We start from the raw sequence: 22,842 nt of genomic DNA, 5'->3' as shown, positions 1-22,842 counted from the left end.
TTGTGGTTAGTTTCTCTTTTCTGAAAAATTCTCATTTTCAAATACCCCAAAGAGCCCCATCCATGTTCCTAAACCTGGCTTTACAGTAACAACATTAAAAGTGAAATTGTTTGCATTTGCTTACTTTTAAAAATATTTTCAACCTCTTAATATGAATAGTTTGGTACTTTTTTGTATTTGTAATCTTTTTCTCCTCCATGAGACATCCAAGGGATATAATTTGAGTAGAGTACTGAAGTTCTGAATTTTTAAAATTTAAGGTGACTGTCAGAGAAGATGAGAGGAACAGAGGGTAGATACAAAATAAACTGGACAAGTCCACCTGGCAGCTGCTCAAAGCATGTTTTAAGAAATTGCTCTCAAAGCCTACGGCTGCCAGTTTGAATCCTGAGGGAAGAGAGAGGTCTTTATTAGGAGCATCCTCCACATACTTCCAAAACGAATGTGAGGTTTATGAAATAGAATCTGCAAAATTCCTTTTGGTTTGGCTTTTAGTGGAATGGGAGTTTTCTTTTAGAATCTGTAAAATTTTAAATTTTCACAGATAAAATAATCTATAATTAGTATTCAATTCCTGTTTAAAGCTTACAAAGTACTTTTCACATGGAGTATTTTATTGAATCCTCATGATCACTCCAAGAGGCAGAAAGTAGAATTGTTTCCACTTTATAGACGTGGAAGGAGAAACTGATTGCCCATGGAGCCTGGAGCAAGAGCTCAAACCAAGACCTTTCAACACCAACTTCAATGCTCTGTCCTTGAAATTCATTATTCCACTAATATGTATTGAGCACCTCCTATGTGACAGGCATTGTCCTTAACACTGAGGATTTGCAATGTGCAGCCTTTTCACAGGTAAACACTCTCCCCACAACCCAAATATATGTATGTCAGATCCTCAAACCACTTTCAATAATAAAATGTCTGTTCTTTCTGTCAGAATACACATCCCTGCCACACACTACTGAATTTCTTCACAGCCTTCAAAGTTGTCGTTAAGTACCACCTTCTGGGGCTCCTATCAGAATGAATCGCTTTTCAGTTGTGCAGGCTGACTCTATTTCGTTCTCAGGCCCGTCTGTCTTCCATCAGGTAGCTTGGATGTGTCCTTTGTGAGAGCACCTACTATGTGGCAGGCCTTGAGCAGCACTAAGGAAGCCCAGGTGAGAGAGGCAGCTCCTCGTCAGGTTCCAGGCCCCCGGCTTCTGGCACAAGCCTTCTCACGATGGGTTCCCCGCACAGAATCAGAACATGGAATCGAGTGCCTGGGCAGGAGGAAGGGCCAGGCTAGAGGCCACATTTCTGCCCATACTTTCAGTCAGTTCAGATAGCTTTCCTGTTTCCCTCTACCTCCTCTGCCCAGCAGTCAGGCAGTCCTCAAGTGATACTAATACAGTCAATCTCAGAAGGGTCTCCCAACCTGTCCCTGTGGTCTGTCAAGGAGCTGGGTCAAGTTTCATGCCCACTGACCTAGACCCAACCAATGTCACCCTGTCAGTTCTTCTGTCGCCCATCTCCTCAGCCACCATGCTGTCAGGATCGACTTTCTAAATTACAGATTTGGTCTCAGTGCTGGAACCTATGCATTTTGGCAATCTAGAATTTATAGCTCCTCTGGCCTGCAAATTTGAGTCAAAATGCTTAGCACAGTACTCCAGGATAAGGACCTGCCCTCCACCGACCTTCCAGCTTCATCTCCCTTAAACCACACCCAACTACTTCCCACTCTGTGAACTGCCCATATTTCCATCTCCCCAAGTCTTCACCCACGCTTTCCTCTCTGCCTGATGGGCTTTTCTTCTCCCACTTCCACCCTCAAATCCCACTCAGTCTTCCAGCTCCAGGACAAAGTCCACCTGTTCTTTGGAACTTTCTCTAACTCTGCAGTTCCAGTAAATCTTTCTTATCTACATTTTCAAAGCACTTTGTTTATATTATGTTCTTGAGTATGTTTACCATATGATAAATTATATGTGGAAAAAGCTTTGCAAACTGTATCCTCTATAAAGGTAAAGTATCATTTCTCCCACTTATTAACCTTTGATCCTTTCTCTTTCGGTATCTCCCTCCAGGAACCCAGCAAAGAGTAGAAGCTCAATAAATAAAAAATACGCTGATTCAGATTACCTTCTACACCAGATCAGCCATCAAGCAAAAGAAATTCCTCCCACCCACAAAAGAGAAGCAGAGTCATCATATGGTACACATATGCACAACACTTTCACCTTCAGAAGTCCTCTGTGAAAGAAAGTTAAACCTTTGTATAGCATAGCTATAGGCTGGTTTTTGTTCAGTTCTAAGGACTGCTGAAAGTCTTCATGGGCTGTTGCATAGTCCTACAAAAAGGAGAGTGGGGGAAAAAATAAAATAGTATTTATTAGATATGTGAACATTTCCTAATTTTTGACTGGTAGAGAAAAAATATCTCAATTCATCCTCTGCCCTTTTTGGCTTCAAAGAAAACATTTCATGATACTATATATTGGTTAAATGCTTATACTACTCATTCAAATAGTTGGGAGCTTTTTAAGAAAAGCGATTGTGAGAAAAACTGACAAAGGTTTAATTAAGCACTCTGTCTTTACAAAAAAATTTATCTCAAATAGTATTATAGCAATAATCTGTCAGAGAAATTTCTGGTACTAGTATTTTATCATACTGGATAGTTCCAAAATAATTGTGCCACAGATTAATATTAACATGTGTTATGCTGAGACTCTTTTAATATATTTTCTTTGGCACAGAAAATTGTTATTTAAAGTACTATAAGCCACAGAAATAATTGTGGCAATCATAAATGTTACTCTGATGATAAAAGACAATCTTGTTAGGCTTGGGTCACTTACATAGAGAAGCTATAGTCTGGAAAGCCATGCTAGTTCAGGGTATGTTTCTTGGGTTGTGAAACCCAAAGAAATTCAAATTGTACCTCTAAGTTTAATAATCACATTGACAACATGCACACCTGCTTCTCTATGATGACATTTACAAGGAAGATTGACATACAAGCCACAAACTAAATTTATCTTTCTCTCTTTTTTAATGCCAGTCCAGAATTAGTTATTGCTGACAGCTCAAACAGAAAAATGTTTTTGGTATTTAATGTTCTCCACTGGGTTTAATTTCAGCTATAGAAAATGCTTTTATAATTCTTTATTTTTATTTATTTATTATTATTATTTTTTTTTGAGACGGAATCTCGCTCTGTCGCCCAGGCTGGAGTGCAGCGGCAGGATCTTTGCTCACTGCAAGCTCCGCCTCCCGGGTTCACACCATTCTCCTGCCTCAGCCTTCCTAGTAGCTGGGACTACAGGCGCCCACCACCTCGCCCGGCTAATTTTTTTGTATTTTTAGTAGAGACTGGGTTTCACTGTGTTAGCCAGGATGGTCTCGATCTCCTGACCTCGTGATCCTCCTGCCTCAGCCTCCCAAAGTGCTGGGATTACAGGTGTGAGCCACCGCGCCCGGCCTATAACTCTTATGACACAGATATATTACTAAACAGCCAAAGCCCAAATCTATCAAAGAGTCACTTTCTGAGGTCAAGGGAAAAATGAAATTTTCATCATCATAAAAAGAAATACTTCAAGACAAAAACAAGTCACCTCTGATATGAAGTACAAGGTTCCCCGATGTCTGTACAGCCGTGCTGAAGGCTGCAGTTGGATAGCTTTAGTGAGGTCATTCACTGCTTCATTAATTCGTCCCAGAGGGGACAGAATCTAGAAATCCCAAACATGTAATCAGGAAAAATACCAATGACCAACCCTAAAATCCCAACGTTTTTGACTCTTCAATTCCACTTCACCCTACTCCACTCACAAAATTACTCTCAGCAGGCTGCAATCCTTGACCCCATATACTATGTGGTGGTGTTCAAAGTCAACCAGCTGAGGTGCCACTAATCTTTGTCTAGTCAAGCAGGAGACTGATGAACTATGACTGCAGCAACTGCCTTGTCACTATTTCATATTCTGGGTTGTACCAGATGTTACTTTTCTTACAATGTGATTTTTTTTCCTTGACTTTATCTTTTAAATCAAAATTTGGCATATATACACAAAGATGTCAAAATTAACCTGAAAGATAACTTTGAACCATTAAAATAGACAAATTATTGGACATAGATCAGAGTCCTCCATGGACTTTAGCTCTGTCCTCTATGGTAAGAAGAGCTGAATGACAACTTCTAAGATTCCAGATGCTCTTTAAGCCCTTTTGTGTAACAACTTTTAACTCATGAGTCATGATCTGCAGAGTAGGAGGAAAAATATCTGCAAGCCTGTTTGGAAAAGCTCTTTTGAGCCAGCAATCAGTTGTATTCAGGCAACATGAAAATACAGAAGACAGTTCAGAATGCAAAAGTAAACCAAAAAGACATAAGAAAATCCAAAGTGAGTATCAGTGTTCATGCAATCAAGCCCAAGCACTTTATCCTGAATAAACGTCCTTAAATTAGGGTTTATTTTGTTGTTGTTTTAAGAGACAGGGTCTCACTCTGTCACCCAAGCTGGAATGTAGTGGAACAATCACAGCTCACTGTAACCTCAGACTCCTGGACTCATGCAATCTTCCTACCTCAGCCTCTTGAGTAGTTTAGGCTACAGTGCCGTGCCATCATGCCCTGCTAATTTATTTTTTAAAATTTGTTTGCAGAGGTAGGGGTCTCACTACATTGACCAGGCTTGTCTTAAACTCTTGGCCTTGAGCAATCCTCCTGTGTTGGCCTCCCAAAATTTTGGGATTACAGGCATAAACCACTACGCCCAGCCTCTTCTACCCCTATTAGACAGGTTATTTCTACCAAATTTTATAATTTCCTACTCTAAAATCAGCGAGAAAGAGGATTCAGGCAGGCCTATCACCAGTAGTAAGCATGATAGTTCAGAAAGAGGAAATAAATTGAATATAAGTCTGAGAATTCAAAAAGCACAGTGGGCTGGGGTTGTATTTTGAAAGGAAAATCATCCCTCCCGAGTTTATCAACCCCTAGGTACATAACTGAATTATCATATCCCAGCACAACAATCAATATGCATAATAATGAATAACTTTAAAAAGTTAACTTATGTTCATCAAATATAGAATATTTCAGAAAGCATGAAAGTGAAAGATTTCTCGTAAAATGACTTCTGACATATATAAATGGTATGTTATAATTTAGCTGGAAAATTCAGCATGTAGTAACATTATTGCCCAATAATGCCAGAAAAAGAGAATATTATTATACATAAGACAATTAAAAATTATTTTTCTAATTACCAATGAATGCCATTCTGATAAACAGTAGCTTTTTATTAGATATGCAAATTGTAAAGACCTGTTAAATAATTCTGACCTAAATATACTTAATTTAATTCATGATTTACCAGATTTTAACACAAACCAGAGTAATATAGGGGAAAAAGCATCAGTCCCCTCTCCCAGAAGCAGATGATCACCAAAGTTGTCACCAAATTAGCCACTAAACACCAACTAAATACCAGCAAGTCTCAAGCAGTGATAAACTATAGTCACTTAACCCTTAGGGTTACAATTCAAAATAGGTAAGATGTAAGAAATGAAATCATTCACTGAGAAAGATTTTATTCAAAAAGCCAAATCCCCAACAAAACAAAAATTCACTTTAAGAGACTGAACTGTAAGACACAATAATTTTGAGAACAAAAATATCATAAATACAGTTTTTAAATTCCTACACCCTTAGCACTTCCTTTACTAGTTTTCTCTCCCAAAAGAGAAAATAAAAAGTAATTTTTTCTTTAGTTCAACCATGAGATCATATCAGATGATTAAAAGTTGTTTTGTTCAGACTAAATACAGTAACACATATCAAGCCTAGAAAGCTTATTATTTTCAGAAAGTAAAATAAACACATTTCACTTAAAAACATAAAACAGAATGCCTTTGTACAGACTCTCTTCCCTGCGTTGAACACTCTCCTCCATCTTGTCCCCACCACACCATGGGATTGCATCAGCTCTAGCCTCGCTTCCTCTGATGGCCTCAGCAAACACTCCTAACATTCCCCTTCTTCTCTTCCCAAAGAAGCACCTCCTGTGTCTACTTGAGCCAGTACTACATGGCATCTTCACCACATGTTATCTGTCTCTATGTCAAGTTTCATTAAGATGTGGCTGTAATCATCCACTTGATCTATGTATCCACGCAGCTAGGTCTATCTCATAAGAATTACAGGTAAGTGCTTACACACATACACATCAGCAGAATGAACACTTCCAAGGGCTGTGAATTCCAGTTTGACAAACAGTCATATCAAGTCTTGCTAGAGTAGGGCACATACACAGTAAATATGTGTTATGTTTTTCAATGAATATCTATAGAAGTAGTACATATCATAACCACATATTTTCATATTAAATATTACTCTTCTGTATTAGTTCAGGAATATCACTCGGTCCATAGTTTTCTAGTAATTTCAACCATGCTTAAAGGCATTAAGTACCTACATAGAAAAACATAAGAGTTTTAAGGGAGCATTAAAATTTACAAGTAATAAAATGATAGGAAAAATATTGAGATTCAACTAATCCAATAATGACAGAGGGAAAAAGAAAACCACACTCACTTCTGCTCGCTGCTCAAATACCTCTGGACGATCTGGTTCCAAGGTAATTACTCGGCTCAGTTCGAACAGAGCAAGCTCAGCATTCTTAATGTCCTTGAAAAGGCATTAGCTTAGTATGAGACATACTGTTACTCAAAACCAGGCTGAAAAGATTTTCTGAGAAAACTAATAATTTAGTAATGATATAACTAATTGTTTAAAAATAAATATGAACTTCACTTCTATGTAAGAGATGTGCCATGTCAAATCAGTCATGATATTACAATTATTTAACTCACTCAAGTCTATCTACTTACTCAACAATAACATGTTAGACCCGGCTACCTATCACAAGTTCCACAGATGGCAGGATATTATCTAAACTTAATCTACTTAAACGTGGAATCAACGAATCTCAATGGATGAGTATGTGGATACCAGCACGTGAAATGATGCTGACCAGTGGCAATGGGGGAACAGAAATGGGTCAAGATAGTATCTATCAAAAACATAAGCCTATAAATCTATATCTTAAGAAGTTTAGGTAAGTTCTCTTTAACATTTGCATGTTACTTTTACATTAAAAATGCATGTGTAACTTTTTATTAAATATACACGCAAATTTAATCTCAAGATGTATAATTTTAAAAGATGTGAATTAGGAAGAGGCAGCTCTGAACTTTACTAGTGCAACTTCAACCTGGTCATTCATTGATGCTCTGAGTAAAATATCGTTTCCTTCCTAAGCACTTCCACCATTCCCAATTCTGAATTCATTCTCAGTCCTCTATGTCTCAGAAGTATACAGATACACAAAGTTTCTCCAGTAGGCCAGCACAAGGTTAGTACAATATTAATTGTAATATGTTATACATTGTAATAAAATAAAAATGTTAAACATTTTTAATATTTTTAATGTAAAAGTTGCAAAAGTGGTATTGCTCTCTCAAAGCACAATTTCACACAAATATTTTTAGTATACAATAAGACAATAGAAAAAGTTTGCATATAATGTCCTAGACTAAAAATTTGGAAAACTGAACTTACACCATTTCGTGATTTACTATATAATTTCAGGAGTCTTCATTTTTATACCGTAGTACCTTTGCTTGTGTAAAATATGATTATGATTATTATAGTCCTCCTCCAGCCTTCCTCAAAGAAATAAGGGGAATAATTTGATTACAGCTACAAAGATATTATACCTATGTGCAAAAAGTATAAAATATAACAAATAAAAATAAATTTTACACACCTAAAAAAAACCTTTTATTCTTTCATCAACCTTTAATAATTGTGAAAGGAACTCAAACTCTAAGTCCTAGTTCACTATTGATGCCCAGTCTCCACTTGGACCATTGAATATCTCTTAGGAATGCAAGCAGGTTCTCATGCTTTTCTTAGTCTATCCAGTTTATCAAAGTTTACTTCAGAAGATCTGGGTGGAAATCCCCAGTCCACCACTTACTAGCTGCCATTTTCTCATCTGTGAACTGGAACGATAGATACCACTCCACATGCCATCAAGGGTCAATGAACAGTAGCAGTTCTAGCAAAACCCTGGTCTGTGTCAGGTCATGTAGGCGCTATGGCAATCGTAACTATTACATACTCACATGTAGTCCCTTCTTTCCATAGGCTATCCCTCGGCCATAAATTGCACTAACCAGATCAGGCTCCTCCTAGTCAGACCAAAACAGAAACACGTCAAAAACCATAAACAAAACAAAACAAAAAATCAGTTTCTGCTTAAAGCACGTTAATGCCACAAGTGACAGCTCTACTTCTTTATGCTACCACCACTCATAAGTCAATATGCAGTCTCCAACCTGAAAAGTCTATATTCTTAAAGCTCATTTGAATGAAATGTGATAAAAGTTTCATGTTGAAAGAAATAATAAAGAGAGGAGAAGGGAACCAACATTACGGAGCAACATGCTGGTTTCTTTCACAGAGTCATCCTATTTAAAATGCAATCCTCTCAACAACTCTGGCAGCATCAGCAATCATGTCTTACAGAGAAGAAGGTGGCTCAGAGGGGTAAAGAGATGTGAGCAAAGGATTGGGTAATGCCTGTAACTAGTGTGTTTCCTTTCATATATCCATGAAATAACCCGAAGAGGAAAGAACCACTCAGTGCCAATACAATGACGAACTAGAAATGAGGCTGCACTGAAATCTGTTGGAGATTAATCCAACCCTTCATACTAATGAGTCGAAATAAAAAACCAGACTCTTTTTGTAGCCTGCTGCCATGCTTTCTCTGGTTATTCTGCAATCCAGATGGGGTGGAAGAAACACCTATTAGGACCAAGGACAAAACATCTGTTGACCCCGGCCATTGAGTCCTTACATACAGGTTAGTTGGTGAGTGAATGAAATCGCCTCTCATCTACATTTAGCCTCTACAATTTTTACTTCTCTGAATGGTTTGCTACACAGTTAAGAAAGAAGAATAAACAGCCACCTCTGGCTATAAGGTGCTGGGTGGAAGTATTGCACTGCTAAGGGATTTCATAGAACAGCACTGGATTCTCCAGAAAGAAACTTTGCAAAAACTTGATAGATTAATCTATTGTTCAGTTTCATACCTGAGCTAGGGTATCTGCCAGTACTGTAGAAAATGAACACACCCACTTCAATGATGAGTAAATGGGAAAAAATAAAGGAGAAGATAACACTCATTTAAATTTTCTTAAAAGCTACTCAAATAGAATGAGATGCATCTATATGCAGTAGTAAACTGGCATATCACTAGCCACAACCCAGACAGCAGATTGGACTACATGGTGTATGAAAAATTGCAAAATTTCAACTAAACAATTTTAGGTTTCTAGCTTCTCTTAGAACATCAAAAGATTCAACAAACATAGGCCCACATTTTGGCATTCTCACACAGCAATAAATACGTGACTAGAGCTAAGCACTGGCTGTCTCTTTAGATGAGAGGTACAAGTCCATCAGTTCATCACAGGGCCTACCCATCGCAGCCACACTGTGCCAACTCTCTTTGCTCATGTTACCTCCCTGGCCCCTACAAAGTTCTGGATTTATAAGTTATAACTTATACGTAACTGGCATAGAGGTTGCCATGCTATTTGCTAAGTGGGGCGGGGAACAGTACATGTTATAGACCTACAGAAAGATGGTATTTACATTTCGTAAATCATACTTATACATGATTGTGTGAGCCATTATTTGCACAGAAAGAAACTCTCCAAAATGCTACCAGGAATTTCCTCTGGGGAGTGAGATTACTAGATATATTCCCATTGTACTTAATACATTGTTATATTCCTGTTAATTGTTTAAAACAGACATGCTCATTTATAATCAGAAAAAAATATGTTTTAAGTAATACATGTTTCACTGTAAAAATTTCAGAAAATGAAGAAAAGTACCAAGCAGAAAGTAAAGGAGCCCTATAACCCTGCCCCCCAGAGATAAGAATTTTAAACACTGAAGTATTTTTCCTGGCTTAAAGGAAGGCAGAATAAGTTGTTTGGATGGAGAAAGGATACAGGTGTCAGGGGGAAAAGGGGAGCAGGAAAAAAGGGAACCTATTGAGGAATTAAAAGTAATACTGGCTTCATGCTTTTCTGTAGCAAAAAAGCCGGAAGACAGAACAGTCAATGGTTGAACAGAACCCTAGCCAGGCTGGTGTGGGAGTCAGTGAGCCCAGGGAGCTCATCCTCTAGAGCAGGGGTGTCCAATATTTTAGCTCCCCTGGGCCACATTGGAAGAATTGTCTTAGGTCACACATAAAATACTTTAACACTAATGATAGCTAATGAGCTAAAAAAAAAAAAAAAAAAAAAGATCTTATAATGTTTTAAGAAATTTTACAAAGCTGTGTTGAGCCACATTCAAAGCTATCCTGGGCTGCATCTGGCCCATGGGTTGGACAAGCTTGCTTAAGGTAACATCGATCTCCAGGAAGAACTAAACCTATGCTCAGATTTGTTATGGTTCAAAATATATTATCCGAGCCGCTTTTCTCCTAACTGAGAAAAAACTTTACTCCAGATGACCAAGAGGTGAATCAGAAAAAGATGTAAATAAGCAGTTATTCTATTAATACGACTGGCATCCCCGCACGCCCATGGCCGGGGCTGGTGCTCTGGTATCCTCCTGCTCTTCAGCTCACACACCCCTCACCAAATCCTGGCCATCTCACCTCCTGAACAGATCGGCGTCCTCCCGCCCACTCCATCAGCCACTACCCTATTCTAAGCCTTCTTCTCTCACCTAGGATATTGTGATCACCTTACCTGTTCTCATTTCTTCCCATCTATTCTCCAGATACACACCAAGAGTTATCTAACACTAAAGTCTCATCATATCACTTCCCTAACTGAAATTATTCAGTGACTCCCCAACACCTAATACTGTGACATTCAAACTTTTTCAACTCCAAATCACTGAAATACATTTTACATTACAATCCAGTACATATGTGCACAATATATACACACACGTATCAGAAAACAGTTTCACTAGGTTACACCTAGGACTTACTATACACTATGGAATCTGATAGTTTCTAGTCCAGCATATTTCACTTAAAAAAAAAAAAAGTGCTAATCTTAACTTGTCAATTAATTTCAGGACCCACTAAAGGGCAGCAACCCACAAAAAAAAAAAAAAAAAAAGTAACATCTAAATGGCTCTGCAGAAAATATTAATCATTTTCCTGCCTTACTGTTCAGCCTCATCTCCTTCCTCTTTTTTTTCATAAAGACAGGGTCTCACTCTGTCACCCATGCTAGAGTGCCGTGGTGCAAGCCTAACTCACTACAGCCTCAAACTCCTGGGCTCAAGTGATGCTCCCACCTCAGGCTATTTTAGAATTTTTTTGTAGAGATGGAGGTCTCAGTTTGTTGCCCAGGCTGGTCTCAAACTCCTGGCCTCAAGCGATCCTCCTGCTTCAACCTCCCAACATGCTGGGGTTGCAGGCATGAGCCACCACACTCAGCTCCATTTCATACCCTAGAAATCAGAACTATTTAATAATTCCCTACGTACAAGATGCTTTCCCAAATGCAGTGCATTTGCAAATGCTATCCCCTCTGTCTGAAACACTCACTCATTGCCTTGGTCCCCAAGCAATTCCTTTCATCCCTTAAGTCTAAGCTCAAACACCACCTTTGGATTCCTTCCAGACTCCCCCAGAAAATAAATATGCTCCTTCTCCTTTATCCCACTGTACATTGTATGGATGTCAGCCATTCATTCCACAATTATTTACTAAGGGCCTACTGTTAGCTATCTCAGGTTCCATGCGCTAGGAATACCACACAAAGCCATGCTATTCTTGCCACCTACTAGGAATAGCAAGCAAAAACCAACACAGAAGACAAGAGATTCACCTATCAGATCAAAGTCGGCTTTGTTAAGCCTGTTCTTCCCAAAGGCGAAGCAAGCAGGACAACATGGCTAATAATAGTGGGGTGCAGTCAATGGAAAACAAGAGCCCGATCCAGGATAACAGGAAAGCAAAGCTCTATGACAGATGTACCACAGTGATTAACGTATGGTGGGCCTCCAGCTCTTGCAGCTAGAACATTTTTGTAGCAATAAAAATTTTAAACTTAAAACAATAACAAAAAAGAAACAAACAAAAAAAACCCAGTCATTCAAAAATTTGCAACAGCTGAAATATCCGAACACTGACAACCTCCTAAAGGTAGCCATCATCATCTTGACTGTAGGATTGGATGTGTGCCCAACAGAGCCCCTCGCATGGGCCTCCCCTCAAGTCACCCCATGGTCTCATCATTACTACAGCACTGAATTGATTACTGTGCTTATCTGTAAAGTATTTAGGTTTTCTGTATTCAATTTATGCTTTCTATTTATTTATTTATTTATTTTTGAGACAGAGTCTCACTGTCGCCCAGTGCAGTGGCGCGATCTCGGCTCACTGCAAGCTCTGCCTTCTGGGTTCACACTATTCTCCTGCCTCAGCCTCCCGAGTAGCTGGGACTACAGGCACCCGCCACCACACCCGGTTAGTTTTGTTTTGGTATTTTTAGTAGAAATGGGGTTTCACTGTGTTAGCCAGGATGGTCTCGATCTCCCGACCTCATGATCCGCCCGCCTTGTCCTCCCAAAGTGCTGAGATTACAGGCCTAAGCCACCGCGCCTGGCCCAATTTATTCTTTCTTTTTAGAATTTTTTCCTAACAGTCAAGAAGGACATATACTTACTGTGGCTGTTTACAGTTGAGTATCAAGCATTCCTAAATTTAAGTAACAGATTTTATTACTTTTAAAAGTTGATACTTTATTTATTATTTTATCTATCATTAGCTAAAAAGCCAAAAACTTTTCTTTATGGAATGCCATAGTAAATTTCTGGGTTTTTCCAAATAAAAACCAATGTTTATTTCTAAAAACAAATTAGGCTCTGAAGAGCAATTTTTCAAAATATTTTTATAATATTTATACTTTATAAAGTTTTCAGAAACTTTTTTAAAAGTTTCTTTAAAAAGTTGCTATACTCTTAAACTTAAAAAGAGTGAAATGAAAATGAATACTTCAATCTTCCAATTTTACTTTATGCAACTGCAAAATCATGGTATAACAGTTGCCTAAATGGTGTTGGGCCTACTTAGATGTCTCAATTCTCAAAAAAAAAGTCGAATATATTATTCTCATTTTATTACTTATATAGTGACTTTAAATTTTACAGTATTTACTGTGTTTACCACTATAAGGCTGGCTTTTTATTAAAACTGGAAAGTCACTGGATCTAAAAACAAACAAGTCGAAACAGTCAGTAGATAAGCAATGTAAAGAGGATTAGATTTCACCTAAGTGATGAACACATGTATTTGCATAAAGGATGTTATTTAAAATTCTGTGCAGAGGAATGTTTTCAATTTTGTATGCTAATGTAAAATAAGAAATAATGTTCTTTTACAAGTTCAGTTCCACTGGAATCAGATCAAAATCAGATGAGCTCAAGATCACACAATGAAGCAAAGGCCAAATTGTCTCATAAAATTGTTGAAGCATTTATGTTATACCCATCCCTGCATGGGGACCAAAGCAGCACAGAAATCAGGAAAAAGTTCTACTTTTCAACTCAAGAACACTATTACTGATGCATTGACACACATGGAAGTGATTCAGGGCATTGGCATAGAGGCAACACTAATTTATAAGCTTTAAAAATCAAGAGTTTCCAGTGCAGACTGACATCTATTAAATCCTGTCATTGTGCTCAGTTAGAAACCTTGATACTTCTGTAAAGGAAAATCAAACCACAGGGAATACACATTCCAATAAACACTTTGAAACACCGGGGATTATGGAAATATTTCCCAGGTTTGTAACCTGCTGGTGAAACCAAGACAACAGGAAAGGTATAAGAGCTTCATATCAAAAAGTCATTCTGGAGTTAAAGTACCCTTTATATGTAGATTTGAAATTCATATTAAATGAGCTTATCAAAATAGCAATTCTAATAAAATCCAAGCCCCCGAGTCCCCATTTGTTGCCTGCTTCTATAAACAGAATCATATTCCATGCTCTGCTGCTTCATACTGGAGTTCATGAGCTGTCTCATTTAAAAAAAAAAAAAATTTGCCAAGAGTTAATGAACTCAAAAAAAACAAAAAGTCTACGCATGAATAGCTACCACTTTGTAGATCTGTTAAAGGACATTTACTGGCTTAAAAATACTGCATTTTTGCATATCTAGAAGGTCCTGCAAGGAACAGGTAAAAATGTATTAGCATATACAGAGAAAAATGGTTCTCAAGTGATATTTAGTTCAGGAACAACCTGAAGAATGAAAAGTAGTACAGCAACATCTGTATATACTTGAAGAAAAGCTTCATCACTATTCTGAAATATTGGATATGAAAAAGTATGATTGAGATAAAAATGTATTTCATACTGCAAGAAATTTTATCACTACGCTTGCCAACAAAAGAAAAAACAAACAAAACAAAAAAGAAAAGAGTAATTAGATTTAGAGAATAATCATATGTGTAATACATAATTTAAAGAGACTGATTTATGCAAATTATGATTCGTGATGAAAAAAGGAGTTTCAGTCAATTGGAGAAGAAGCAAGAACTATTCTTTGGACATTCGCTACCACCTACTTTTATAGTGTCTTGATGACACTAGCTATCGAGAATTTGATGAAATCAACAGAAAACTCAAACAGAGACTGTGTGCATCACTTTCAAGCATAAACTCAAATATAGAAAAGTTTTGTCCAGAAAAGTAGGATCAAGTTTCTTATTAAAATTTTTGAAAACAATGTTAGCATTTAACATCGAATCTTGGTATTTTCTTTCTTTTTTTCAGAGACAGGTTCTTGCTCTCTAGCTGGAGTGTAGAAGCTTCGAATTTTCTATTTCTTATCAGTCATAAAATATAAAGAAAATGTGACAGATTTTCACAAAGCTTTATCTGGATGCCTCCAAATTATTCTTTCTTATCCATGTGCCATGCAAATATTATTTCCACATGTACCATGACGTGGAAAGAGCTGGGAAGCACTGAGGTAAAGGGTAAGGGAAGAGAAATCACTGAGGAAAGCACCAGCAGGAAAGCCAAGGGCATTCTTGCTGCTATACAAAAATATGTCATACATGACCACCCAGTTCATTCTTCTGCATCTGAACTTTCCACTGCCTTCATCCCTGCCCCATCGATAGTCTGAACTGCCAGTAAAGCAGTCCAACCCTATAATCCATACATTCTCAAAGAGAGATTTCCCAGCTGAAAACAACCCATTGTATCACAGATTGATGAAAATGCGATATCACATTTCAACACATTATCTTCTTTGCACCAAGAGAAAAATGCTAATATACTTTCTGAACATAACTGCAAGAGAAATGTCTTACAACTATAAATGGACAAAACAAAGGCATATTATAGAGCCATTAAAAATAAGATTGTAGAAAAATACTGAAAAACATTTATAGCATAGAATTAAGTGAAAAAGTAATACAAAACAGTACATATATTCAGATTATAAAACAACTGCATACCTTGAAAAGGCATAAATAAAAAATTTAAACACGTTAAAGTGGCAGAATTCGGAAATTTTTTATTATTTAAAATATTTTCTTTAACAGTACTATATTGTCTTCAACCACAATGGTAATAACATTTTCAAAAAGTTGAATAAAATAATACATCTGCAAATTCCTATTTTCTGCTGGATTCTACACTCCAGCCTGGTTGCCTTAAATTAACTGGTATTTGCTCCTATAAATGTATCAAAACCTCCCTTTCAAACCAGGGTCAAGTGTTAACTGTGTAAAAGTGTTTGCTTACCTTTTATAACATTGCCAATACTTAATAGAAATGTGATTTTTAAAACCATCTATAATCTACCCTTTGTATTTTAAATTCCACTGAAGAATAGTGTTCCACATGACCACCCAAATATACTGCTCCTTGGATCCAAAGACCTCAAAGTAATAAGTAAAAATATCTCATCAATTGTTTGAGAATGAAGATGTTATCAATATAATTAATCTTATTTTTAAAGAGAAAACAAAACAGAGCTAACATTTCAAAATGAATCATTTAAATTAAGTCTGCCTGCTAGACTGTGAGGTATTTGTTGGCACTTGCTATGATTAACACAGACGAATACACCAGAATAGTACTTTGACTAGCCAAAATTTACTAAGCACTTACTATGTGCCAGGCACTAGGTACTAAGTACTTTAATAGGATATTTCATTTAAATAAAAAAAAATTTTTTTGGAGGTAGTTATTATTATCTCCATAACTCAAGAGTTTAAATAACTTGGTAGCAAGAAGCAGAGTGGATTAGAATTAAGGCATCTCTAGCTCTAAAATCCATGTCTTCTTCACTGTACTTTACTGGAAAGACACAACAACAATCAATAAATGGTTAGGCACCAACAGTGCATACAGTTAAATAATGATACAAGATATAAGGCCAATGATATTGGGCAGCTACCAGCCTTCTCTGCAACTCTTACACATGTAGTGCTTGCATGCTTTATCTTAACTAGACTTTAGCACAGCCACCAATCAGTAAAGACCCAATACTTCATTAAGGAGTCTCATAATTATACTTTAAGGTGAGAAACATATGTATGAGTAGAAATTAAGTTAATTATGAAGATCAACTCCTGTGTGAAAACAAGTTGGAATTTCAAGAATTTCCAGTGTCCATATCTCATGGGAGATATTGTGGTAGAGAGGAAAGTGAACTGATGCTAATGTTTTTTTAAAGCTTGCATTTGAATCCCATCTCTGCAACTTGATGGTCGGGAGACTACGAGTAAATTGCTTCACCTGATTAGATTCCCTTTTTCTCATTTAAAATGAAGTTGTATTTAAAATCTTTCAAAGATTAAATGAAAGCATGTCACAAGGCCTGGCACCAAGAAAGTGCTCAGTCCATACCAATTTCTTTCGCTTTCTTGTATAATTTAAAAACACGTTGTATTACAGCACTTCAGCTGTGCATTAGTCCATATTTTTGTCATGACCATAAACTCGAAATTCCATAAATAAGAAGAAAAATTACCTGAAGCATTGTTGAAAAATGCCGTATTGCTTCATCATAGAGACCACTGCCAATCAAGACGTAAGCAATAGCTATGAAACAAAATACAAAAATATTAAAGGAAAGAATAAAGTACCTCAAACTAGAATCAATAACTAACTTCTTTGGTAAATCTCCAAAGGCAGCTCCAAGCACAGGAAGCAGTTAAAGAAAACCTAGAAGTTAATAAGGTGTCACTGAATTCTTCCACTTTCACCACTCCGCACTTGCTAATCAGCCTTCCAATTCCATTTAGATTTAAATTGTTAAAGTCATCTGTAAAATATCTGCCTACAAGAAATACTTATCTTTTTCTAAGCCCATCATGCATTTTCAGATCCCAAATAACCTTTGTGATGTTTCCTAGCTATCACAAAAGCTAGTAATAACCCTAAATAATGTCCACATAACATGGCAATGTGATTTTTACTGTGAATGTTATGAGAAATACCCAAACAGCATCACAAATCTCAATTCCTGAAAGTGACGAATTTACTGCCAATTACCTAGTAAGAACAAAAGCAGGGACTGAAATATGTTAACATAATGCTTAACTGTGGATAATACAAACCACCATAATGCAATGACAGTCTTTTTCCTACTTCCTCCATTCAAATTATAGTGAAAACGCTATTCAAAATATACACTAAAGATGAATCATTTTGTATCACATTGTTTAGGAGAGTGGTACTTTGAAATCAGAGCTAGGACAGTCTCTGAAAACACAGCAATATTCTGACTAAATTCTGCCACCCATCCAAAAAACAATGTTTGAATATTCTAGATTACATTACCATCTATAAAATTTGCCCTGACTGCTTAACCCTTGGGCCCCCCAAAATCCTTAAAAAACATTTTATTCATCACTCAACATAACTATTTTGATAACATTTATTTGCAAAAAAGCTTTTCTGTAAAACTTTACTGCAATACCCTTTAGGACCAAATAAGTGTTCAAGAAGATGGGCAACGAAAACTTTTACTGTCATTAAGAGCTTATATTTCCTGACAGTTGAAAGTAGTAAAAACATTAAACAAAGCAGAAATAGATATGAAATGCAGAAAGAGTTTAAAATATATTCATAAATCAATAAAGTAAAAATAAAGTTCAAATTGAACACCATAATAATATAAGCACTTCTGGGGGCACTCTTCAAAATAAAAAGAGAGCCCTTTTGCCCTACTTTCTTTGAAAAAGTAAATTAAGCCCAAATACATGTTCAGAATGCTGACAATGGATACCACTCAGTTAGCTAACCTCCGGGTAACCAGAGGATACCTTTAGTTTTGGTGGGGGTTGCAGGGGATGGGGGCACTGATATTAGCAGTGAAAACAGCAGCAAGAATCACAGTGGTTACAGGCATTGCATTCTTAATATGTGTCAGGCATAGTACTATCCTTTACCAGTATTAACTCATTTGCTCCTCCACTGCAATGAGGTAGGTACAATTATTAACCCCATTTTGCAGACAAGGAAATAAAGCAGAAAGTGGTTAAACAAGCTGTCCAAGGACCATAAGCAGAGAGTGAGAGGAAGGCAGCAAGCTGCCTGGCTCCGGAGCCTGACCTCCCAGGAAGCCTGGTACACTGAGAAAATTCAAGGCAGTTCCCAAACCACTGTGCACTGGAGGGATGGCCAAGTGGCTGAAATTCCTTAATGGTCAGATGAACATGGATAAAAACATAAACTTGTACTTTTTTGAATGCAGGAAGATGATGATTGCGCAGAAAGCCAAGATCTGAGCTCGGATTCTGGCTCTGCCACTCACCAGCCGTGTGATCATGGGGACCTCAGTCACTTCTCATAACTGTCTGGGTCTTGCTTAATATGCCTGTAGAAAATTTTCTTAAAGATTCCTTTCAAATCTAAATTTTTATTTCCTATTTATTATCCCATAATCAGTAAATATCTGTTGAATGAACAAATCAATCAATGAGCCATAAAAACAAATATGATTTTCAGAGATAAATTTTGTACTTTAGGAACATATTTAAATGGCTGTCCACATCGAAGTGATTGAATTCCACTTCAAATCAAATGCAGTTTTCAAATCTCTCCACCTAAAAGTCAACATTTTGTGAACAAAACCAGAAGTATCTATTAATAAAAGAATAATCGGCCGGGCGCAGTGGCTTACGCCTGTAATCCCAGCACTTTGGGAGGACGAGGCAGGCAGATCACAAGGTCAAGTGATTGAGACCATCCTGGCTAACACAGTGAAACCCCGTCTCTACTAAAAATACAAAAAAATTAGCCGGGCTTGGTGGTGGGCGCCTGTAGTCCCAGCTACTCAGGAGGCTGAGCCAGGAGAATGGCATGAACCTGGAAGGTGGAGCTTGCAGTGAGCTGAGATTGGGCCACTGCACTCCAGCCGAGGTGACACAGCAAGACTCTGTCTCAAAAAAAAAGAATAATCGTAATCCAAATCTTGTGCAAATACAAATAACTATTAGGATCTAAATTTTGCTGTAGGAGTGTAAAGACATAAAGGAAAAGCTGGTATAACTGGACTTCTCTCAGAAATCTCTACTCACCAGCAACCCCACATCTCCGAGCAATGTATATGTTCACAGATGCCATTTTTTCAAGACAAAATACTGGGTACAAAAGATCGTAGGCCAGCTCAGGGGCTACACTACCCCACGGTCTACTAGGATTATTCTTGGAGAACAAAACAGACCTGGCACATATCAGGCTCTGAACTCATTATTTAATAAATAAATACTACTCTAAGTAGAATCCAAGGACTTCAGAAAAGACCAGATCTGATGTCTTAAAGGGCAGTCGTCAAAGCCTCCTCAAAGAATATCACCACAAAGTAATCAGCATTTTCAAAATAGCACTCTGGGAGGCCAAGGCAGGAGGATCCCTGGAGCCAAGAGTTTGATACCAGCCTGGGCAACATGGTGGGTCCTGGTCTCCATAAAAAATAAAAAAAGATTAGCCAGGCACTGTGGCATGTACCTGTAATCCCACTTATTCAGGAGCCTGAGGCAAGAAGATCATTGAAGCCCAGTTCAAAGTTGTAGTGAGCTATGATTGTGCCACTGCACTCCAGCCTGGGCCACAGAGCAAGACCCTGCACTAACAGGAAAGAAGCCAGTATAAGCGGCACTTAATCTTAATATCAAACATGTATGGCCATGGTAAGGATAAAATAATTATGCCTAAATTAGATAGAGAAGAATTCCTGCAGGTGCTTTGGGCGACTGGGTCCCATGCGAGAACATGTGCTTCAATAGACTGCCCAGTTGCACTTCTCAGCTCTGTATTCAATTTTGTCTCCACTTCTTCAAATGTAAACTCACCAGACAGTGAGGGAAACACACCCAGTGCATATCTGACACTGACAAAATCAGCCTGTTTTAAAACATGCAATGAACACACCAAACTATGTGACTCGTGTAGATATGAATGAATTCAATTTTTCTACACTCACATTCTTAGACCCAAAAATAAATGACTAGCCAAATGAGTAAAATAACTTAAAGTTTAAGTTAAAATAACTTCAACATTGCTATTTCACTACACAGAAAAGCAGGTAGTCTGAAATTCTATTCTGCTTTCACTTCTTCATTGCTCACAACTGATGACAGCACACAAATAACCTTTTACTGAATCAGAACAGCTCATAAGAGCTCACTGCCATAATTACTAATTTCCATAGAAACGGAGAGCTGAAACAGATTATTCCATCCAAATCTTTTTTTTTTTGACATATAATAAACGGAACGTCACAAGGGCTGAATGCTCCATGCAAGATCAAACAGCTCAAATTGGCAAAGCCAGTCTCTCCACACCTTACCATCCTGTCTTCCTGCTATGCATCTAACCAAAAATTTGAGGCAAATATTACAGGAATATTACCAGATTCAAATCTTACCTAACTCTTCATTTGTGCTGTCATTATCAGTGGCAAATGGAAATCTCTTCTGTTCTGCAATAGACTTGGCCTGGCTCTGGGAAAAAAAAAAAGAAACATACATTTTAGCTTATCACAAATGAAGGAAAACTTGTATTAAAATCTGTATTTAAAAAAATTATGGCTACATTTGATTTAAGTGGAAGCAAGAAAATGCCACTACTGTGGGAATGTTTTACACTTTATGGCTTTCAGTAAAACCTTGATGACGAGAGGGAAACTCTTATCAGCTCCTTCCAGTTTTGCTATGCAGCTGGGAGCTCCCACACATGGAACCCGGTAAAGCTTTAAGATGTGGCAGATTTAACAATGTGTATGGGTGTTACTGATGGTATACAGCTGGGTGTGATCAGAACATGAGTCCTTCCTCTTTGTCAAGTGTTTACAGACAAGTTCACAGATGCAAAAGATTTTTCTCCTTAATAAATCGCTTAGATAGATGGGGCATGGTGGCTCACGCCTTTAATTCTAGAACTTTGGGAGACCAAGGCAGGAAAATCACTTGAGCTCCAGAATTTCTAGATCAGCCTGGGCAACCCAGTGAGACTTCATCTCTACTAAAGTTCCAAAAACATTAGCTGGGCATGGTGAAGTACGCTGATAGCCCCAGCTACTTTGTTGGGGCTGAGGCAGGAGGATGGCTTGAGCCTGGGAGGTCGAGGCTGCAGGGAGGCCTGCTTGTGCCACTGTACCCCAAATAATTGCTCAGAAGGCTTGATTGTGGCAATCATTTCACTATATATGTATATAAAATCACATTGTACACTGTAAATATATAATTTTTATTTGTCAATTACACCTGAGTGAAGCTGGGAAAAAAAAGCAAGTAAATCGCTTAGAGCCAAGAAAAAGAGTCTGTAAATATTGCTTTATTTCATATTTGAGGGGAGTCTACCATTTGCCAAGCCTTTCTGCAAAAAGATACTGGGACGAGGACAGAAATAAAATTCCACAAATTGTTTACTAAGCAACCTCAAGAGTACACTGAAGAATACATTTGATTTCAAGTTGTTTGTATTCATTAGAAAGTGGGCAGGAGAAGGATAGTACAAACAAATCAAATTTTTTTTTTCTGAAATGGAGTTTCACTCTTTTTGCCCAGGCTGGAGTGCAATGGCACGATCTTGGCTCACCGCAACCTCTGCCTCCCAGGTTCAAATGATTCACCTGCCTCAGCCTCCCGAGTATGTGGGATTACAGGCATGCACCACCACCCCGGCTAATTTTGTATTTTTTTAGTAGAGATGGGGTTTCTCCATGTCCGTCAGGCTGGTCTTGAACTCCTGACCTCAGGTGATCCATCCGCCTCGGCCTCCCAAAGTTCTGGGATTACAGGCGTGAGACACTGTGCCTGGCCAAACAACAAATCAAATTCTTGATGAAAAAGAATTTTTCCTATTTCTAACACTGCATCTATAATATCTTCTCTGGACAGAGTTGAGAAGCTATGCTCAAGTAAGTTTGAACACACAGCTCAACATCACTAGTAGACTAATTTCAATCCAACTTTCTCATCCCTGCTTACGTTTCAGTTCCTGAAAGCTGAATTGCCCGATACCCTAAATAAAGGGAGATTGTGTTGACCCTTTGCTATTCCTTCATATGATGTGTGCAATCACACTTTTATGTTCATTTGCATAATGATTTGGTTGGTGACCATAGACATCATGGCGCAGAGACCAACACTATCTGGCTTGTTGCTGCATTCCTAATACTCACCTAGCACAATGCCTGGTACATAATGCAAAGACCAACACTATCTGGCTTACTGCTGCATTCCTAATACTCACCTA

General features: G+C 37.8%; 1 protein-coding gene across 1 annotated transcript in view; it reads right to left on the bottom strand.

The window, feature by feature from the left end:
* The window catches only part of TTC13 (tetratricopeptide repeat domain 13), an 81,029-nt gene that overhangs the window by 43,595 nt on the left and 14,592 nt on the right, over window positions 1-22,842 (bottom strand). Inside the window, exons 3-8 of the mRNA XM_011933434.1 lie at window positions 21,011-21,086; window positions 17,108-17,178; window positions 8,185-8,250; window positions 6,590-6,682; window positions 3,606-3,722; window positions 2,226-2,336 (exon numbers count right to left, since the gene is read on the bottom strand). Of these exons, the coding sequence (XP_011788824.1) occupies window positions 2,226-2,336; window positions 3,606-3,722; window positions 6,590-6,682; window positions 8,185-8,250; window positions 17,108-17,178; window positions 21,011-21,086 (534 nt within the window). The remainder of the gene's footprint in view (window positions 1-2,225; window positions 2,337-3,605; window positions 3,723-6,589; window positions 6,683-8,184; window positions 8,251-17,107; window positions 17,179-21,010; window positions 21,087-22,842) is intronic.

This window comes from Colobus angolensis, unplaced genomic scaffold, assembly GCF_000951035.1.
Source record: "Colobus angolensis palliatus isolate OR3802 unplaced genomic scaffold, Cang.pa_1.0 Scaffold126, whole genome shotgun sequence".
NCBI classification, from domain to species: Eukaryota; Metazoa; Chordata; class Mammalia; order Primates; family Cercopithecidae; genus Colobus; species Colobus angolensis.
Note: the sequence above shows the minus strand (reverse complement) of the source record. Positions and strands in the feature narration are given on the sequence as shown.